Here is a 24580-nt window from a genome sequence, read left to right on the forward strand (position 1 = left end):
AAGTTTTTAAATAGTTTTTACTATTTCGTTTTTAAAAATATAAAACAATAAAAAAAAAAAAAAAAAAAACTCACAAAATCTAAACAAAATTTTAAAAATAAATAGAATTAATTCATGTGATAGATAGAAAAAAAAAAAAAAAAAAAAAAAAAAAAATGTATTATATAAAATGAATTAAAAAAATATATATATTTAAAAATTAAATTCCTCAAATGGATATGATGGTGTATTTTTTAAATAAGATAATGAATTTATTTCTAATTGGCTAGCTAATGGTTTAGGTATTTTATCCTGTTGTTTTGGTGATTTAGGTGCTTTATATAATTTACAATTATTTTTACTAATTTTATCATATTGATTAATTCTTTTCCTTTGTTTTATATGTAAATATTGTGCAACTTTTTCGTCTTTAATAAATAATTTATCTTTACATTTAAGTTTTTCATCACATCTATTTTTATCCATGGTACAATTTATTGGGGAGCGATTCAAGTGTGATACTTTCTTATTTATACTATTCATTACATGATTTTTTTTTTTAAGGGCAATTTCATTTAAATACTTTTTTATTAAAATTTTCTTTTTCAAATCATTTAATTTATCGATTTTTGAATTTACTATATTTGATTCAAAACTTTTAGTAAAATTATATTCTTTAGACAAATTACAGCTACTTGATAAAATATTACTCATATATTTAAAACTATAAAAATCATTTCCATTTTTACAAAATTCTAAATCAAGATTGTTCAAATTATATTTCTTAAAATTCTTTTCAATTTTTATATCATTACTTTTCTCAATATAGTAGTTATCATCATTTTTTCTTATATTAAAAAAATAGTTGTTGTTAATATATACTACTTTACTATTTTCATCTGTAGTTTTCTTTTCCTTATCATTAGCTGTATATATTTTGTTGTGAATATTTATTTTATTAGGTTTACAAGAAAAATTCAAAATATTGTTTAATTTTTTTTCTAATTCTTCTTTTCTGCTTTCTTTACAACTATATTTATCATCTATAATCTCTTCTTTTTTTTGTTCTTTCTTTTCTTTTTTTTTCTTATCGAAAAAGAAATATTTATCATTTTCGTTTTTATCATTATATATGTGATTATGATATTTTAATTTATTTAATTCCTTAATAATGATACCTTTTTTATCTTTATTTTCTTTCAAATATTCTTTATCTGTATGGACAAAATTAATATTTAATTCATCTTCAATATTATTTAAAATATTTGTTTCACTACAATTTATTTTTGGTACATCCTTATTCACATATTCTTTATGTATGTCTTCAGCACATATAATATCATCTTGTAGATTAATTGAATTCTTATTATTGTAGTATATATTTTTTTTTGTTTTGTCAATTAAAATATTTTGTTCTTTTTCTTTAATTTCAATTATTTCTGAATTATCACAATACTCATTTTTATTCATTTTACTCTTACAACATCCTTCTCCTTGGTTTATATGTAATTTTTTTTTAGAATTATTTTCAATAGAATTTTTTTTTTCATTCATTTTACAATTTATTTCCTCTATTTCTTCTTTCTGATTACATTTCACATTATCGTGTGTATTAACCTTCGTCTTTTCATTTGTAATGTTGAATTTATCATTCTTTATTTGATCTAATAATTTAAAATTTCTACTTTTCTCTTTTTCATCAATACTAAAAAAATTTATTTTTATGTCATAATTATTCATACGTAATTTATCTTTACATTCTTTAGAATATTCTTTTATATCACTTTTTTTTTTTTTTTCCATTTTGTTGTCTTCACGAGAATTAGTATGCACATTTTCTTCTACATTATCAATAGGTTGTTCATTATAAATATTATTTTCATTTTTATTTTTATCACAACGTTCCTTTGTTTTTTCATTATTTAAATTTTGCATCTTTTCATCTTTTTTATCCGGAAGTAATGTTACACCATTCAAATTTTTCTTTTTGTTGAAATCATCAATATTAACATTATTTATTATTTTTTTTTCACATTTATTCAACGCATTTATATTTTCTTTAATAAAAGTTGAATCATCTTTTAAGGTTTCTTCAGAATTACATTTATCATTAATCATTAAGTCGCTTGATGATTTATCAGGCATATTTATCATTTTTTCTTTTACTACATGTGTTGTATACCTACTTTTTAAAATATTTTTATTTTTTTCTTTAATACTTTCACAATGGGAATTATTTTCTTCTGTATTTAATAAATAGGTATGCCCTTTATGTATTTTTGGTTTATTACATTTTTTGAAAATTTCTTTATTGCGATCATCATGATTTTCACTAGTTATATCTTTATTATTATTTTTTTTCATATTTATATCCCTCAATATATCATTATTAATTCTATTAAAAATAATCTTCTTTTTGCTAGAACTTGTGCAAGTTTCAACATTTTTTTTATCTATTAATATATCATAAAAAGAGTTTGAATGCCTTTTACTCAAATGTTGTATATTTTCTTCATAACCATCATCAATTTTATGCAAAGGTAATAATATACTTTTATTTTTGTAATTCACATTATTATCGTCATTACATTTATGATCAACAGTTGACGATTTATTATTTTTTTTATATTCATTATAATTTTCGTCTTTTTTTTTCTTTTCTATATGCTTATCGTTATCTATATTATCATTATTATATTTTAATGCATTTTCTATTCTTGAATTTTTATAATTTTCTTTATTGTAATGAAGTAATAAATTATTGTTCATCATATTATTTATTCTTTCTTTTGAATCATATGATAAATTAAATTCTTGAATACTACTAGATACGTTAGAACTATTAAATAATTCTTCATAATGTTCATTTTTATTGATATTATCATTGTTAATGTTAAGTTCTTCATTTCCATAATATGGATAGTTTTTTACATGAGAAAACTCTTCTTCATTACACATAGTACTATTGCATACATTTTTCATACTATATATTTCGTTTTGTTCTTCATTATTATCTTTTTTATCGTTAAAAGAATTAACAACATTACTTTGTGCTATATTACACATATCATATCCATTTACATCTATCATACTATTATTCATAGAACACTGTTCTTTATTATTATCACATACGTAAATATTTATATTATCATAATTATTATTCTCTTCATTAGAATTATATAAATCATTCATATTAACATGTTTACAAGCAAAATATGATATATTATGTTTCACATGTTTTTTTATATGTATTATCATATCATCTAATTCAAAAGGCCATAATTCATGATCGCCGTATATTGAGGACATCAATTTTTCGAAATTTTTTTTTTCATTATAACTTTGTTCATCATTTTTTTTATAATTACTGTTTGAATGCTTTTTCGTATAGTAATCTAAAAAAATAAATACATCATCATTAAATGATAATTGGTCATTTTCATTAGGGCTTAAAGAGTTGCTAAATATTATACTATTATTTTTTATTAAGTGTATGTCGTCGATGCTTTGGTTTCTATATACATCGTCCTTAAATATGTTCTTTTTTATTTTAATAATGTTGTTTTTTATGTTTTCTGATTCATTATCATTACGATCATTATTAATTATATTATTATTACAATTATTATTATTATTATTGTTATCATCACACAATTGAATGTTATATTTATTACTTTCTTTATTTTCTGTTTTATTGTAGTCAGATAGTTTTTCTATGTTTTTGTTAAATGAGTTGTATTCATAATGCACATTAGAATTTTTTACTAAACATCTCATATAATTAAATTTTTTTGAACATGAGTTACACATATAAAAGCATTTTTTTAAATTGTTTTTTGCTTCCAATAACCAAGTATAATCATTATCATATTTTTTACATTCAAAATTTTTTATATCTCTAGATTTACCTGGTGGTGGATCTGGTAAAGATTTAACATATTTGCTAAAAGGATAAGGATATATTCTTATCATTTTTTACAAATGATATCATTTCTTTAAATATTAAAATATTAAAAACAAAAAATTAAACAAGGAAATAATATGTATAATATATATTTATATATATAATCACATATTACATTTTTTTAATTAATATTTTACGCGGTTTATAATGACATGTTCTATATTTTAACGGAAATTATTTACAAGAGTATAATAAAAAATCATTATTTAAATGTTGTTTAAACATTTTTTTTTTCACAATAAATATTAATATACTATTATTATTTTATTATTTGTTTTTGAATTTTAATTATAAAACTAGTTCTTAAAAAAAAAACATCTTAATTTTTTTTATTTTTCAGATATATATAATACACATTTTTCATTAAATATATATTATTAAAAATCACATATATATAATTATTGTATATATTATATTATATTATATTATATATATATATATATTGAATGTACACCTTTTCCATATATACATTATCATATATGTGTATAAATAAAAACACAAAAAAATATATATAATAATATATATTAACATAAAAAGATTTTTTAAATGAACAGATTTTCTACAATTAATTTTTCTTGTTCACATAAAATTCTTATTAACCTTTAAGAACAAATTTTAGAATGATTTAATTTAATTAAATGTATATAATAATGGTGAGATTATAGTTGAACTTATTAAGGATTAAATTGATGTTATATAAATTTTTTTTTTTTAGTTTTTTGTGAAAAGCTTATTCTACTTGTGTGTAATAAGCTTGGGAAAAAAAAAATGTGTTAAAATTAAATAAACCAATACACTTTCATTTGAAAAGAAAAAGTTAAAAAAAATTGAAACTTCAGATATAATTGCAAATTCAAAAAATTATTTATATATATTATATAATGATTTACTAAAAAATAATAAATTGTAGAATTTACAATTTTAAGTGGTAAATTTTTTTTTTTTAAGCCTAGAGCATAAATTCCCCATAAAAAAAAAACAAAAAATATTATATTATTATTTTTTTTTTTTTATTCTATATATTAAATTTTTTTCATTATTGCAAAAATAAAATTAAGATATATTATTTTATTTTTATTTGTTTAATCTAACAGTTTCATGATTTTTTATCATTTTTATTTCAACAAAAATACAACAGTATAAAATATATTAGGAACTAGATCATAACAATTGCACACATTTGCATTTATATTTATGTTATTTTAAGGCAATTTTAATATATATATAAATAGTACATATAAAGAGAATTTTTTTTTTTTTTAAGTAATATTTAGTAATAAAATATATTGTTTGTGTAATATTACATATGAATTAATATAATTTTATACGTGTACGTTTTTAGCATGTACTATAATAAATATAAATTTTATAATTATTAATGTGACATTTTGTTTTTATTAAAAATATATATATATATGTATATTTTACCATAATATGTGTATCTATATATTTATTATTTAAATGTTTTGGGTTTGGGACATTCAAAATAGGTTCAAAAGGTTATTTACATCTGAACAATTACAATACATATTAAGATCTAAGTTTTTCTATCTTTTGAAAAATTTTTAATGAGATATTATATTCAATTACACAAAAATATCAATTATATTATTATAATATATTTATACATGGTTTCCTATATATATTTACCAATTTTTCATGAATATTATATATGGCAAAATTGTTTTATTTGTATTATTTTTCTTTTATTATTAAGTACAAACATTCATTTATAGAAAAGAAAAAATAACACAATAGAATTATTTTATGTTTGCACTTTTTTTTTCTATAATAATATGACTGAAAACAATTATATAGAGCATATTTCTTTAATGGATTAAAAAATGAATCAGATACTTTAAAGATATTTTTTTTTGTATTTGTAACATAATAACTGAGAACTACTTTTCCATATTAAAAATACTCTTTTTTAAATATAAGGATTTAACAAAAAAAAAATTTATGTCATATAAAATATTTTCAAAATTTCATAATAAAATTTATTTATATATATATATATATATATATATGTATTTTCTGTTTTTATTTTGTAATTAGGCATGAAAAAAAATAGACAACTATAAATCTTTCATACACCATAATATATTAAAAACATTATAAATTATATTTTCCTTCATTTACCAATATATTTTATTCTAAATATAATAATAAAATATAATAACAATATTACAATTATTAATAAATATTATTTTCATTAATAAATTATTAATAAATAAATATTAATTATATATATATATATATAATATTATTTTTATTAAATAAAATGTATAAATATTTATTTTTGCTATTTATTTAAATTATATAAATTAAAATATGATTTAAAAACAATTTAATTTATTATTTTATAAAAAAATATTATTTAATATATATAATTTAAATAAATAAAAAAATATAAATTAAATTAATTAATAATTTATAATTACTATTAAAAAAATAATAATATATTATTTTAAATTTATTTTAATTTAAAAGTAATATAATTAATAAATATCTTATTATTATTATATTTAATAATTAACTATAAATATGATAATAATAAAATAAATACATTATTTTAAAATATAATATATAACAATTAAATTATTAATATTATTTATTTTAATATATAATAATATTATATATTATAATTAATAATATTTAATTTTAATTAATTTATAATAATATATAAATATTTTATTTTTAATAAATTAATTTTAATTAATTTCGAATTTATTAATTTAATTATATAAATTAATATAAATATTATTTTAATATTAATAATTTAATTAAATAATATATTAAATTCATCATTTTATTATAAATACATAAATTATAATTATATAATTAATTTATTATTTTATTAAATATATTAATATTATAATATTAATTTAAATAATATATAATTATATTAATTATTTTTATATTATATATAATTAATTCATAAATAAATATATTATTTTATTATTATATATTTGAATTTAATTAATTTATAATAATTATTAAATATTATAAATATTAAATAATAAATAATATATTATTTTATTTATTATATGTTTGAATTTAATTAAATTATTATTATTATATATTATTAATATTAATTTATTTAAATAATATATAATTGTATTAATTTTTTTTAAATAATATATATAATTAAATAAATATATATAAATTATTTTATTTATTATATATTTAAATTAAATTAATTTATTATTTTATATTAAATAATTATATTAATTTTCAATTTATATATTTAATTTAAAATATATAATTAATAATTGTTAATTTAATTAAAAATAAAAATAATTAATTTAAATATTATATTAAAATATATTATTTTTATTTTTTTAATTATTTATTAAATACTATTATATTATTATTTTATATTAAATAATTAATTAATTTAATATATTATTTAATAAATATAATAAATATATTATTATATATATAACACACATAATTATATACTTAAGATATATTTAAATAATAATAATTATTATTTATTTTTATTATATATATATAATATTTTATTATTAATTATTTAATTTATATAATAAATATATATTTTAATTAATAATATAAAATAATTAATTAACAAATATATATTTATTTATAAATAAATAATAATTCTTTATAATTAATTAATAATTATATTATTTTAATTAATATTTTAATTAATTTTTGTTTGTATTTATTTAATTAAATTAATATATTATGTGTATTTATTTAATTAATTTAATTTATTATGTGTACTTATTTAATTAAATTAATTTATATTTTTAGTATTAATATTATATATATATAATTAATTATTTATTAAATTAATAATATATTTAAATAAAAAGTTAAAATAATATATAAATAATAAAATTATTAATTAATTTAATTAAATAATTTAATTAAATAATATATTTAAATAAAAAATTAAATTAATATATAAATAATAAAATTAATTAATTTATTTAATTAAAATTATATGTTTAATTTAATAAATTAATTAATTTTATTATTTATATATTATTAATTATTTATTTAATTAATTATGTATAAATTATTTATTCATTTATTTAAATATATTAATTTATTATTTCGTTAATTATATATTAATAAATATTTATGAAAAATAATTATTTAATTGTTAGAATGATATTATATATTTAATTAATTTATTATATATATTAAATTAATTATATTTATATTGTATTATATTTATTTATTTATTTAATTTATTTTTATTTTTATTTTATTTTAATTAATTAATTATATTTATATTGTATTATATTTATTTATTTTATTTTTATTTTAATTAATTAATTAATTATATTTATATTTTAATTAATTAATTAATTATATTAATATTTTATTTAATTAATTAATTATATTTATATTTTATTTAATTAATTTATTTTTCTTCTTATTCTTATTTTATTTAATTAATTAATTAATTATTTTTATATTTTATTTATTTAATTAATTATTTATTTTTATATTTTATTTAATTTAATATAATAATTAATTCTTTATATTTAATTTTTTAATAATAGACATATATTAATTTAACATTTTTATGCTATATTATATTATTATTATTTAAAATTATATATTTTTTTTATTAAACATTCCTTTATTTATTTATTTATTTATTTATTATTATTTCTATACTTTATTTTTATTTTATTTACATTTTTGTGAATTATTATTTATATAAGAAAATATGACTTTAATTTATATAATTAATTTTTTGTTTAATTATTGTATATTTTATATAATATATTAAGTGTAATATTAGTTATTATATAAAATTGTATATTTAAAAAAAATAAATATAATGTACTTCCAAATATATAGAAATATGATATAAACAAAATTTTATCTTTCTTAAAATGATTAGTGTTTTTTTATTTATTTATTATATATTAAAGAAGATATAATTTTATAATAATATTAAAAACTATAAAATATTTTTAAATAAATTTTAAATGTGTAGAAAGAATCAACTTTTATTATACGATATTTTATATGTTTATATTTAAAAAAGAAAGAATAACTTTGTATTAAATTAATATAAGAAAATATATTATGTTAGTATGACATTTAGAGTGATATAAATTTATTTCTTTTATGAATTAGAAACAAAATGTAAATTTATACTCCATCTTATAAAATTATCTTTATATGGTTAAATATATATGAAGTAACTTCTTTTTATTTCAATGAAGATCCAACTTATAAGAAATATATATTTATTATATATTTATAGAAGGAATATAAGTACAACAATCTTATTATAATACAAAAGTTTTAATATATCTTTTTGGAATGTCGAATTAATATATGTTTTTCAATTATATCTTATATTAGATCATATTCCATAAAACTATATTATATGAAACGGACATTAAAAAAAAAGTTCATCCAAAAATGTTAACCATTTATTTGATATTGTAGAATATAAATACATTTAGTATAATATATGTTTTTTATTCAAACTAATAAAAATTACATATGAAGTTATATTCTTATAACATAAAGAATAAACTATTACATTTGAATAAATACCGGTGTGTACTTAAATCATTCACGAATTTTCAGGTAATGTTCATTCATGAACACGCACAAATTAATAATATTTTTACTTAATATTGACAAAACACAACAATAAGGCAGAATATTTTATTAAGCTTTTTTATTAAATTATATAATTATTCAAAATATTTTAAATCTATATTTTGCACATTATCCCTATCCCTATATAATTGTCCCAATTTTAAACATATTCTTAACATTTTTAAAAAACTTTAGCTTAGTAAAATTTACATACGATTATGTAGATGAACAAAAATAAATGTCAATGATAATTTATTATTCATTAACGAACAAAAACTTTCTTTATAAACTTTTTAAAAGGACAATTATTCTATTGATATTTGAATAATTAAACGTTCACATGAAGAATTTCTACATTCATTCAAGGTTCAAATAAATATTTCTAAATATTATTATGTATAAAATATATATTAATATGTCTTTAATTATTATTACCTTTTTATTTTGAATTTATTTCACAAATTTAAGAAAAAAAAAAATAGATTATGAACATAATAATAAAATTTATTGATTATTTTAAAATTCAAAATTATAACAAAAAAAAGAAAAAAAAACCATGTATAATTTATAAAATATCTATAAAATATTTCTCATGTTGCTTATGTTACATGTAAAATTTTGCATTTATTTATATATTTTTTGTATTGTTTAAAAAGGATAATTATAATAAATGAAACAAATTATATTTAAATAAGTTTTTCATTTAATGTATAAATTAAAAAATAAACAAAAGGAAAAAAAAACAAAGTTGTATTTTTTTTTTTAAATCAATAAAAGAAAGGGAAAAGTTAAAATTAACATAAGTGGCATGTAATAAACGTCTTAATGATTTAAATATTTATTTATATCAAAAAACAAAAACAGTTTGATAAAAGACAAAAAAAAACAAATGTATATATATATTATAATATTTTCTTTAATTTGAAGGCATCAACACCGCTTAAATAATAATAGGGTTTCCTTTTTACTCTAATAAAACCGTTTTTTTCATAAAATCCTAAAAAATATATATATGCATATAAATAATTATTATATATATAATAGAATAAATAAATTTTTTTTGAATAATAAAATAATTCTTACGTAATGTAGGATAATTTGTTGCTTCTGCCTCAAGATGAATCTGATGAAAAATATATAAATGTAAATAAAAATTATTTTTTTTATATAAGAAAAAAAAAAAAAAATTTATTTTTTCGTCTTTTTTTAAAGAATTACCTCATTTATGCCATAAATGTTTTGCATTAATTTAATACTCTCATTTAATAAATAAGAACCTAAAAAATAAAAATTTTCACATATTATAAAATTACAATAAAACAAAAAAAAATAATTTAAATAATATTTTAACCTAAGCCCAAACTTCTAATGGATTTGTGAACAGCTATCATACCTATAAATTTTTTTATTTTTATTTAAAAGAAAAAGAAGAGAAATGTATATTAATTAAAATTCAATACAATTCAAATATATATATATTTATTTATAAAACACAGAAGACAATACAACATTATACAATTTTTCATATTATACATGATTATTATTATAATATATATATATATATTTTGTTTTTTTTTTACATATATATCCAAAAGTGATTGTTTCATCATTTTTACATTTGGTAGTAATTTTGCTTATTACTGCACCAACACATTGTTCCTCAAATATACACTATATAGAATAAAAAGATAAAAAAATATGTATAGTTTTTTTTTTTTTTATTACAGGACAAAACTGCATATAATATTTTTGTTTAATATATAAAGAAAATGTCATACCATTAATGCAATTTCACCGTAATCATTTAAAACGGTTTTGAGTAAGAAAATATTATATGGTTCTGATAATTCTGTGCTTAATAAATTATACATACTATTTAAATAATTTTTTGGGAATGTTCTAAATTGATATATATCAATTTCTTTTTCATCAAAAAACATTGTATGATATACATCTTTTTTAGGTAAACTTTCATTATAAAATTCACTAATTGTAGTATTACATTCAAATGATTTCTCAATACTTTTTTCGAAATCCAAATCCGATATATCTGCTAAAACAAAAGGGTTTATGTAATTTTCTACTTTATTATTTATTTCATCCTGTTCTGATACAACTTCATTATTCATTTTAGAAATTTACTAAACTTTATATAACTATTGAATTTAAAAAAAGCAAATAATACATGTAAAAATATTATTTATTCATGAAAATTGCTTTTTAGTAAATATTATAATTTGTTGTAAAATATATTAGGTTTTTTTCTTTTTTTTTTTGTTATTTTATAATGAAAGAAAATATTACAAGGCACAAGAAAAAAAAAAAAAAAAAAAAAAAAAAAAAATTATAAAATATAATCTTTTTAAAAATAATAAAGTATTTTATGCGTGAATTTGGTTTTTCAAATATATGTTTATTCACAAATTACTTAAAAAAATAAAAATAAAATAATGAACTTTATAAAAAAAATATGTTAATTAAAGGAAACTATATGACATATATGAAATTTGTATATAAAAAATATATATATATAAAATTTATTTACCTTAAAAAAAAAAAGATATACATATATATTATATATATATATATTATAAAAAAAAAAAATATATTTTATATATATATAATATATATATATGTATGAATTAAAAACATAAAATATTTTATTCTTTTTAAAAATAAAGAAAAAAAATTCAATTTATTATTTTCTTTCAAATATATTTTTTTATAAACGAAAAAAAAAAAGAAAAAAATAAAATAAGTAAATTATAAAATATTAAAATAAAGAAATATATATTATAATATATTAAAATTTTCAATAAAGGAATGTTTATATATTTATTGTACAAATAAAGCCTCCTTCATTTATAGAAATGAAATTATGTTTATTATATTTTTGTTTTATATAAAAAAGAGGTAAAATGGATTGAACATTTAATCCTATAAATAAGTCCTTTTTAGGATATGATTTCATTGGATTAAAATGATTTACATATTTACTATCAGTAGCTTTGGTTTCATAAATTTTTTGTTTATAATAATTATAATAATAATCATCGTATTTTCTACATGAGTATATATATGGTATTTTAGATAAGTTTGTATAACAATGTAAAACATTATTTTTTGAATATTCAGAATTTCCATCCAAATTTATAATTTTAGTTGTAGTACCCATTATATCATATATATATACAGAACTTGTATACGTGTCTAGGGAAACAATATATTGTTCATTATCTATAACATAAAAATCATTAAGATGTTTTTTAAGATTATCATTATCTATGAATCTTTCATAAGAGACTATTAAATTACTTTTTGTTTCATCATTATGTTTGTAATTTATATATCGCATATCATACAATCCTATATGATTATTTGTTTTAGATGAAACATATTGTACATTATTATTTAATGAATAAATTTTATTGACATAGCCTTCATTTGGCTTTAACTTTGATATTGTATTTAACAAATTACAACGTAAATCACATAAATATAAATATTCTGTATTACAACATAAAAAAATATTGTTATCTGATTTTTTTATATTTTCACAACATATTCCTTTTTTTTTATTGTCATTATAATTGTACTTGAGTGAACTTTGTGAAGAATGATTATATGAAAAATAACATTTATTTTTAATTTTTTCAATCGAATTTGCTGAATTTGGTGATTTCTTTGGATTGTAATTATTATTATTATTATTATTATTATCAAAATGACGGTATGAATAATCATGTGTTTTTTTGTTGTTAAAAGTACCATGAACATTTTTAAAATGTTCAGAATTACCTTTGTATAAATCGCTTTCATTATATGACTCTTTTTTACAAAATTTTATTTTATTATCATTATTCATTTTGGTATTATTTTCATATAATTCATCTGTGAATGTTTCGTGTTGATTTTTATTTTGTTCTTTGGATATTTTTTTTTTCCTTTTTTTCGAAGAAAATAACCTTAATTTCTTTTGAGAATTATTTTCAAATTGTTGGTATACATTAAATTGTTTTCCGTTAATAATATTTTCAATATATGATGTTAAATCTTCGTTCATTGACAGTAAATCTTGCACTTTTAATTTCTTACTATCCCATATACAATATGTAACGTTATTTTTTAAGGTACTAAAACTGAAACATGGATATGACCCACATATAAAAATCTTGTCAATTTCATTATTATGATAAAAAGAATAATCATCAGAAGTTGGGTGTAGAGAATAATTATTATTATTATAATTATCACTTTGAATGGATGGAAATAATTTAAAATAATTAACTTCTCCAGGGAAACTATATATTTCTATTTTGGGATTACATTGAAAAAATGATTTTATACTTAATAAGCATAGAAGACTTTTTTCATCTTTTGTATTAGGATAAGAGGAATAGGCAACATATTCACCATTAAATATATTAAAATGGGATAATATTTGTGGAGAAATACATAATAGTTCACTTTTTTCTTTAGAATAACTACACAAATATTTAGTATCTGTACTATAATAGACATTTTCATGAATAACATCATATATGGACGATTTCTTATTCTTTTGGACGAAATTATTCATATCGATAGCCCCTAAACTGAATGAAAAATTGTTCTCTTTGGTTGTACTGAAAACAATATCATCATATTGAGGATTACTGAATAAATGAAAAAAGGATTCAGATGGTTTATGTGTTTTAGAAATACGTGTTTCATTTGTTACGGCATCTAAATGTCCAATGGGCATATGACTGTCTTCCAAAGATTGCACTTCCATTTCTTGATAAATGGTATCACTGGAAATATTATTAAACGAAATGAAGTGCCTTCCACTATTATTATTATAAATATTGTTATTATAAATATTGTTATTATAAATATTATTATTATAAATATTACTATTATTATTATTATTATTATTATTATTATTATCATTACTATCATTATTAGCATCATTATCATTATTATTGTTCATGTTCATTTCTCTGGATGTGTTATTTGCTTCTAAGGCAAACGCATCATAAGTATTATTATAAAAATAATAAAAATTCGCTTTATATCTATTTACCCTTATTTTTGATTTTATATTTTTTATATTACATGAATTTAACTTTTCATATGTTCTCCCATATAGTTTGGGAATTAATAAATTTTCTTCTATATAATCAGGATTAATACAAGAAAACATATTATTTCCATTTTTACAATATGTCAGATTATATTTATTATCACAATAATATTTTTTGTTTGTGTAATTATAATTTGAAACATTATATTCATCAGTTTGATTACTGAATATGCTATTTTTTCTATACTTTCTATATGTATCAAATGATTCATTTTTATTAAAATTATCGAATTCGTTTTTATTTTTTCGTTTATATTTATCTATTAATTTTTGACTTGAATTAAAGTAATTATAATCGTTCAAAGAGACATCTATATTATCTGTTCTTTTATTATTAAAAGATCTTGGAGATTTTAAAATGTCTAAACAATCATTTTCTTTATGACAAAATGAATTTTTATTTGATGAATATTCACATAAATCTTCTACTTGAATATATTCACAACTATTAGAATTAATAAAAATGGGTGGCAAACTTAAAATGGAGTCTTCTTTAAAATTATAATTTTTTATCCTCTTAATTAAATTAAATATATTTTGATTTTCACAGATATTTTTTTTTAAAAAATTTAATTCATTGTTGATTAATTCTAATTTTGTTTCTTTACTATTTATAATATTATAACTTTTTTTTTTGGTATATATAGTATTTATTCCATCTTCTTCATTATAATTTTTAATATTATTATTTAATTTATTATTGTTTGCATTTTTCTTTTTTTTTTTCATTTCTTTTATTCCATGAATTTGATGGAATTTCTTTTTCCCCCATTTTTTAGTTTCCGCATTATTAGTATCTCTGTTTTTTTTTTTGGCGTTATTCACTGATTTGTTAAATTCTTCTTTTTTTAATTCCTTTTTTAATTCATTATTAATTAGAAAATATCTATTTTTTTTTTTATCATAATAATAACCTGGTATATCTAATAATGTTCGTGTGGTTGTTTCTTCGTTCATATTTTTTAAAAAAATGTCATAAAATTTCTTTTTTCATTTTTTTATATATTTTATAAAATATATAAAAAATCAAAAAAAAAAAAAAAAATAGAATATCAAGATGGATTAAGTATAATATTTACATTAATCTATTTTTACATATTTTAAAAATCATATAAAAAGATGACATGAAAATAAATAACATATAAAAATATATTATTTTACAATTTTGTTTTATCTTAAAAGTTATGTTTTATATTTCAAATAAATTATTTACTGGGATATACAAAAAAGAAAAAAAAAAAGAAAGAAAAAAAAGATAAGAAAAGAAAAGAAATGTATACGATATATACATATATATGTATTATATATATATATATATAATATGTATATAACTTGTGAACAAATTTTAAATTAATCTACGAAATAATACAATTTGAACTCCTTTTCAAAAGTTGCTGTATTTTTATAAAAATATTATGATATTAAATAAAAGTTGTATCTTTTTAAAAATACTTTTGTTTCATTTAAAAATAAGAAAAAGAAAAAGGGGAAAAAATGAAATTACATTTTCAAAATATTTTCAACAAATATATTATACTTAAAAACATAAATGGATATTCCGAAAATACAAGAAAAAACAAAAAACACAAAAAAATGAAAAATGAAAAATGAAAAATAAAAAATGAAAAATGAAAAATAAAAAATAAAAAATGAAAAATAAAAAATAAAAAATGGACAATAAAAATAAAGAAAATGTAAAATGTAAAATATAAAATAGAGTAAAATGAAATACATGCTAAAAAGGCATACAATATGAATTGAAAAAAAAAAAAAAAAAAAAAAAAAAAAAAAAAAAAAAACGATTATTTATTTAATTCATAATATATATATATATATATATATAATTATATTAATGTAATATTCCCCTATATTTTTTAAATAAAAAAAATGTATAATAATAATATATATATTATATTATATATAATATAATGTTCCTATTTTTTTATTTTTATATAATAATGAAAAAAGATGATATACATTATTATATATAATATATTACGCACCATGTGTATACATTTTTTTTTTTTTTTTTTTTTTTTTTTTGCTTTTGGAAATTATTATTTTTCTTTTTTTTTAAATAATATCACATTCTTTATTTTACATTAAAAAAGTTAATGTGTATATTTCGATAAAAAAATTATTTTCAACAATATATTTTTTTTTTTCCCCTAATATATAATATATATATATATATAATATATATTATGTTTAATATATATGTTTATGTTTAATATAATTTTTCAAATTTTATTAAGACATAAGGATTATAAATATTAAATATATATATGTATATATATTTTATCTGATATATTCCTATAAAGGTAATATTTTCTTAATTTTTCATAAATTTCCATTTCATTATTTTATTCTTCTTTTAAATATTGTTTATCCAGTATATAAGTTATTATTATTTTTTTTTAAAGTCATTTTAGGATTAGCTATTTTTTTATCAAATTTTTATGAGTATAAAACTTAATAGATTATATACATATATACATATATATATATATATATATATATATATATATATATATGTATGTATATTTATTTATGAGCCTTTAAAAAAAGATCAAGTATAAATATATTCAACAATTTTCTAATTAGAACCTTTATAAAATATAAGAAATAATAATTATTTACTAACCACATTTGTTATTAATTTTTTCATAAAATGGGAAAAAAAAATTTCATTATTATAATATATATTTCTAAATTATCAAATGAACAATTATATAATTAATAATAATATATTTTTTATATATAAAAATCCTTTTTATTATTAAATGGTAAAAATAGAATGCTTTGGAAAAATTCTTATTCCATATTATGATCCCATATATTATTATTATTATTATATATAGATATAGATATATTATTAATATTTTTAAATGTATATAAGGATCAATAGATTTTTAGCTATATATAATTTATAAATTCCTTTAAAAATATTGTACCATTTTTACGAAGACCCTTTTTTTTTTTTTTTTTTTTTTTAAACTCTTATAAATTCATACTACAATAATAAATCATTATATTATTATTTAAACCTATTTTAAAATATTTATTATTTTATAATATTATTTTTATAGGAATAATTTATTATTACTAAATATATTTATTTTTTATTTTTATTTTTTGGGTTTTTTTTTTCCATATATTTAATTTATAGATTTAGAACTAGGAAAAAAAAAAAAAAAAAAAAAAAAAAAAAAAAAAAACACATGTAAATATATATATATATATAATATAAATAAATATAAGATAATCGTATAATATTTATATATATAAATAAATATATTATAAAATAAATTTAGAAACTATCATTACATTATTATATTATTATATATAAAAACATGATTCTTCATTAATAAATATTATATTATAATATATATAATACTTCTATAGAGTTTTTTTTTTATTATATTTGTTAATAAAATATATATTTATTATAATTACATTATAATTTTCTCAATAAAATGGGCATTTATTATATATTATATAAATAATATAATATAATCAATTTATTAAACATATAACAATATGAATATAAAATAATATTTATTATTATTATATATAATATATAAATTAAAATAACAAAGAAAAAGAACATGCAAACATGCACACAGAAAAAAAAAATATATATTTATATATAAAATAATAATATATATTTTATATACTATTTATAATCTATTATTAATTTGGCAGAAGGAAAAAGAAAAAAAAAATTATGAATATATTTTTTTTTACATATAATTATATATATATATAATAATTATATATATATATATATTATATATATATATATTTATTTATATATTACATATATATTTATATATTACATATATATGCAATATACATAAAATATAAAAGTATAATAATTAGATTCTGTAATTTTTTTCTTTTGAAAATTAAGAATGCTTTCTTTTTCTTAATTATATATATTTATATATATTTTTTATGAAATGAAAGAGAAAAAAAATTGTATTTAAATTTTGTAATTTATTTTTTAAAAAAGTATAATATATATGAATTTAATTTTTTTTTTTTTTTTTTTTTTTAATAATTATAAATATTATATTATATATATGTAATATATATATATATATATATAATTATATATATATATATATTTCTTATTTTATTCATTTGTCATTTTTTTTAAAAATAAAAAAAAGAAAAAGTACAATTACGTATAAAGTGAATAATAAGAAGATTATAAATAATATAGTAATAAAAAATATATAAATTTTTTTTTTATACGAAGCTATAAAAAGTGAACAAAATAATATATATATATATATATATATATTTATATATTTATGTAATATTTTTATATGTTTAAGAATTTATGATGATATGCACTTGTAATGATATAAAAATAAAATAATTAAAACATTTCATGTGATTTTATAAAATCCTTATATATAAAAATTAGTTTAGTATGTTAACAAAAGTTTATTTACCTACGTTATTACATGTCGGTTATTTGTTTAATACAATACAATGCATAAATATAATAAATTATCTTATATTTGGGGGGTCTGATAAAGATTCTCCTAATAAAAATTCAAGTGATAATAAAGAGGAAAAAAATAAAAAGATGGAAGAATATATTGATGAAAAGATGAAAATAAATTTGCGTAGTAAAAAGATAAATAGTTTGAAACCAATATATACAAATACTGAATTAGAAACGAATTATTATATAGATAATAATGAGACATTTAAGAAATTATATGCTAACTATCCAATATGTGAGGCAAAATATAAATTAGTTGATAAATTAAAATCATTTAAAATTTTTAAAAAATTAATGACAGATAAACCTAAAAAAATTATTTTATTTAAAACATGTATAATAGAATTATATGGAATGTTATCCGTAACAATAAGAAATGTAAATAATTTCTCATCAGTAATAGCAACAGTATATGGATATGTTCCATTTTTAATAATGATTTTAACAGTATTTGGTTTCATAATTACTTTTAATAAAAACTTACTTTATATTATTTTTATAATGCCGACACAAACCTTAATTAGTGATTTATTTTTAAAAAGAATATTTAAAAAACCAAGACCAATTAATAGTGCATTGCCAACTTATGGTATGCCATCAAGTCATAGTTCCTTTGCAATAGCTTTATTAACTTTTCTTTTACTTCATATTACAGAACAGAAAAAAGACAAATGGAGTATTATCACATATGTAATAGCTACTCTTACCTTACTCCCCATACCTTGGAGTCGTGTTGAAGTTGAAGATCACACCGTTTTGCAAGTTATAGTTGGTTCTCTTGTAGGTATAGGTTTTGGATTTATTTTCTATTTTATGAAAAAGTATTTTTTTAAACATAAGGATTCATAACTATAACGAAAATAATAAAAAATTTGTAAAATAACCATGATTATATTGTTATATTATATATACTTAGCAGAAATATAATCCACAGAATTATCTACATAGGGGAAAACTAGGAATGTAATGATCGTTTAATTGATGAATAATATATATATATATATATTATATTTATATCTATGTATATTTATATATATAAGGAAAAGTACCCTTTTTTATATTATTTTACAAGTATATATATTTTACAAATTATGTAAGGCGCGCTACCCATAATAATTCGTTTTTTTTTTTTTTTTTTTTTTTATAATTCTCTTTATTTTTGTAATTTCTTTTAAAGATAAAAAAAAAAAAAAAAAACACAAATGGGTATGCAATGATTTTAACGTGAACATATATAAGTGTATGTTCTAATATATTTTTTATTTTAATTTATTACCTTCTTTTATTAATTATTAATGATTTATTTTATTTTATTTTTTTTTTTTTTTGTGATACATAATAAAAATATCCAGTTTTTTTTTTTTTTTCTCCCAATTTTTGTTTTAATATATTTATCAAATATATTAATACATATTTGTGTTTTATTTTAATTTTTTTTTTTTCTTTTTAATTTTGGATTTTATTTTAAATGATATATAAAAAAATAACTCTTTAAATTTTAATAAACTTTTAATATATATATATATATATATATATATATATATATATATATATTATATGTCAAGAAAAGAAAAAAAAATATATTATATTATTTTTTTTTTTTTTTTTTTTGAACTGATCTATTTTAAAATATTATAAATTTTATTAAATGTAATACAGAAAAAAGTACTAAAAAGAAAAGGATTTTTTAAAAATGAATGAAAACAAAAAAAGGGAAAAATGAAAAAATAAAAAAATAAAAAAATAAAAAAATCAATAAACATTCTTTTTTATTTTTAAAAAAATAAAGATAAAAAAAATATATATATATATATATATATATATTAACTTCATTATATATTATATGTAAAATGGGAAAAAATATATATCTACTTATTTTATATACATATATTTGTGTAAAAGGATATATTTTTATATTATAAAGATGGTTATATAATTTTTTGTAAGAAATCCAAAAATGTTGAGATTCCCACATGTCTATTTTGATATTATTTCATTATATATGAAAATAAAATATTATATATATATATATATATATATGTAATAATAATGCTGACAAATTATAACTTGAAAGACCACCATGGATGTGCGCTTAGATCTTTCAAGTTCAACTTCTTTCTCTGTTCTACATGTAATAATTGCTGTAAAAAAAGAAGAAATATACAAATAAATAAATATAAATATATATATATATATATATTATATATATATATATCGGGTTGTTTAAGATTTTTTTTTTTTTTTTTTTAAATTATCATATATCAACAATATGAAACATTTATACAACATATAATACTATATAATAATACACTACTATCCTACCTTGATGATATCTTTTAACTCATTTGGCCAATTTTTTGTTAACTCAAAATTATCAAAATTCATATCACATTTTACGAAATAGAAAAAATCCTCATCTTGTAATGGATCTGAACATTTCCATAAATTTCCGTTTGTCCAAATCCAAAAGAAGAACACACCAAGCATAAACTTATCAGCATTAGAAACATCGAAATAAAATTGTTTTCGTTTTTCTTGATCTGTAATATGCTTTAAATCTTTTAGAGGATTTTTTATTTTCATTGTATCATATTTCCAATATATTTTCCAACATTCTGGTGGCATATATGCCCCTTTTGCAATAGTAGGTTCACATGATTCAAATAAATAGAGACGGTTCATATCTTTAATGTGTCTTAAATTGTATGTATAGATGGGTGTACTTTTAGATAAGTCACAGAAACGTAATTCATAATTATCAGAGATTAAAATATTTTCTGGTGTTAAATCTAAATGTGATAGGCCTGCATCATGTAATCGTATTAATAATTTTAAACATTGGTATAATATAAAACTTTTTTCATTATTACTGATTTTCATATTATATTTTTTTTGTCTACGATCTATAAAATCAAGTATATCTTCATTAAAAAATTCAGAGACGATAACAATATTACCACCAACATTACATTTCAATCTTTCACTTAGCATATCATTAAAAACATTTAAATTATTATACATAGATTTCTGTGAAAGTCCTTCATTAAAATATTTGTTATCTGGTTCATATAATATTTTATATAACTTTGGTGTGATTCCTGGATGATACTCATTTAAAAAAGCTAAAGCCGTAGCTTCCATTACAAAATTTTCTCCATCTGTTACATATTCTCCATCATATTCATTCATCAAATTAAATTGTTTAACCCATATATATATAGGAATTTTTTTAATAAATAATTTAACTTCCTTTTTTACATTACTATCTTTTGGAACAACAAAAGCTCTATACATTTGTTGAACTCTATTACTAGATTTAGAAAATCCAAGAGTTGGTATGCACGTAAATTTCCAATCTGAATATTTAACACCGTTGAAATAAAAATTATGTGCACTATGTAACATTTTCATTAATGACTTTTTAGCTATTTTCCAATTAAAGATACATTTAGGTCTCATTTGTTTATCCATATTATTATTATTGATATGATTCATATATATTATTGGTTTATTAATACACTCTTTATTATTAATAATATTATTACTATTGCTATTATTATTAATATTATTATTATTATTATTAATATTATTATTATTGTTGTTATTGTCGTATGGATAATTATAATACTCATTACCTAATCCTTTCTTTGGAATATTCATTATTTCCATTTTGTGCACATAATTATTATTCTTACTTTCAGATATTCTATTCACATTATGTTCTTTACAAGTATTATTTTTAAATTTGCTCCAAATATTTTTTATCTTTTGTTTTGAAATAGATAACATAGGATTCCTATCATCCTTTAATAAATCATTTCTTTGACATGTAGGAAGTATATAAGAATTTCCTTGACCATAATGCATTTCAGGATTATCACATTTAGATATAATTGTTGTATCTCTATTCATGCTATTATAATTATTATCTTCATTATTATTTTTATAAATATGTGTATGCTCATCTAAATCCAATTTCTCATTTGAAACATATTTAGGTTGTTTCATATCTTTATTCTTCATTCGTTTCTTTTCTTTTTCTGAAGAATAATACACAGGGTTTTCTTTTATCTTTGAAATTAAATCATAGTCTCTGTTATTTAATAAATCATTATATGTATTGGATGGATTTTCATATTTGATGTTTTTAATAATATCTTCTGGGAGGTTATTTCGGAAATATTCATCTAAAGATTTATCATAAGAATTATCATTATTATAATTATTATCATTATTATAACTCTTATCATTATTATAACTCTTATCATTATTATCATTATTATTACTGTTCATATTTCCTGGAACAACAAAACTATTGTAATTATTTCTGTTACTATTATTGCTATTTCGATTGCTGTGAGTATTATTACTATTTCGATTGCTGTGAGTATTATTACTATTTCGATTACTATGAATATTATTACTATTTCGATTACCATGTATATTATTACTATTTCGATTTCCATGTATATTATTACTATTTCGATTACCATGAATATTATTGTTATTCTTATTTATATTACCATTATAATTATTATTATTCCTATTAATATTATTCTTATGAACAGCGCTTTTTGTCCCTTCACTATCTCTCTTGGACGTTGAGTCAATATAACTTGGTTCTATCCTTTCACACAAGTTATTCATAATATTTTGTTCATCTTTTATATATCCATTATATTGACTATTTTGAAATGCTATATTATTTTGGTTTCTTAACATATCATTAATTCCTTCTTGATTTAAATGGAAACCTTTTTGTGATATATTATGCATATTATTGGGCATATCATTTTGACCTGCTCCTCTTAATATGTCATTATTTTCATTATAATTATTTTTCATGTTCTTATCATTTATATTACATTTCTTTTTAAAAAGATCATTTGAAATGTCAACATTATATTTACTACCATTTTTATCTATATAAATTTGTTGAGAAAGGCTCTTATAAAATGAATCTTTATTATTAACAGCATCATCTCTTGAATTTATTATATAACCATTATCATCTATTTCATGATGAACTTTATTATGGTCACGGTATTTTTCTTCTTCCATCGTAATATGTATATTTTTATTTTCTACAGTATTAAAAGGAAAATTGACATATGATTTATTCTTATTTTCACAACCAATAGGTGTATGTAATAAAGAATTATTATCCTTAACATCCACTTGTTCATAACTTCTGAAATTTGCATTCACATCTTTAGGTAAATATGTATTATCTAATAAATTACCCTGTATATGATTATTTGTAATACATTTGGGCACATCTTTAACTATTGTACATTCGGTGGTACTATCATTAATATTTTCCGTTTCGTTATAAATATCTTGATTACTTAACATATTCTTATAATCTCCATTTTTTTTATAAAAAGTA

At 16.4% G+C, this 24580-nt stretch overlaps 5 protein-coding genes across 5 annotated transcripts in view; 1 reads left to right on the plus strand and 4 right to left on the minus strand.

Moving 5' to 3' along the window:
• Positions 1-192: 192 nt before the first annotated feature.
• PF3D7_0805300 (conserved Plasmodium protein, unknown function) lies at positions 193-3951 on the minus strand (the record flags this gene model as incomplete). The annotated part of the gene is made up of 1 exon (XM_001349428.1): positions 193-3951. One exon carries the CDS (start codon positions 3949-3951, stop codon positions 193-195), a length of 3759 nt encoding a protein of 1252 aa, XP_001349464.1.
• A 6498-nt stretch (positions 3952-10449) lies between these two features.
• On the minus strand, positions 10450-11676 carry PF3D7_0805400 (N-acetyltransferase, GNAT family, putative; the record flags this gene model as incomplete). Its single annotated transcript, XM_002808768.1, has 6 exons — positions 10450-10544; positions 10631-10670; positions 10766-10824; positions 10899-10940; positions 11128-11218; positions 11326-11676. The coding sequence occupies 6 exons, from the start codon at positions 11674-11676 to the stop codon at positions 10450-10452; spliced, it is 678 nt and encodes a 225-aa protein (XP_002808814.1).
• Positions 11677-12374: 698 nt separating this feature from the next.
• PF3D7_0805500 (conserved Plasmodium protein, unknown function) lies at positions 12375-15629 on the minus strand (the record flags this gene model as incomplete). Its single annotated transcript, XM_002808769.1, has 1 exon — positions 12375-15629. The coding sequence occupies one exon, from the start codon at positions 15627-15629 to the stop codon at positions 12375-12377; it is 3255 nt and encodes a 1084-aa protein (XP_002808815.1).
• A 3484-nt stretch (positions 15630-19113) lies between these two features.
• PF3D7_0805600 (PAP2-like protein, putative) lies at positions 19114-20040 on the plus strand (the record flags this gene model as incomplete). The annotated part of the gene is made up of 1 exon (XM_024473154.1): positions 19114-20040. One exon carries the CDS (start codon positions 19114-19116, stop codon positions 20038-20040), a length of 927 nt encoding a protein of 308 aa, XP_024329059.1.
• A 1211-nt stretch (positions 20041-21251) lies between these two features.
• Positions 21252-24580, minus strand: part of PF3D7_0805700 (serine/threonine protein kinase, FIKK family) — a gene marked incomplete at both ends in the record, with an annotated part of 4555 nt that continues 1226 nt past the window's right edge. The window contains 2 exons of the mRNA XM_002808771.1: positions 21252-21332; positions 21514-24580. The exon at positions 21514-24580 is cut by the window's right edge and continues 1226 nt beyond it. Of these exons, the coding sequence (XP_002808817.1) occupies positions 21252-21332; positions 21514-24580 (3148 nt within the window). The remainder of the gene's footprint in view (positions 21333-21513) is intronic.

The sequence above is a fragment of the Plasmodium falciparum genome, assembly GCF_000002765.6.
Source record: "Plasmodium falciparum 3D7 genome assembly, chromosome: 8".
In the NCBI taxonomy this organism is placed as follows: Eukaryota; Apicomplexa; class Aconoidasida; order Haemosporida; family Plasmodiidae; genus Plasmodium; species Plasmodium falciparum.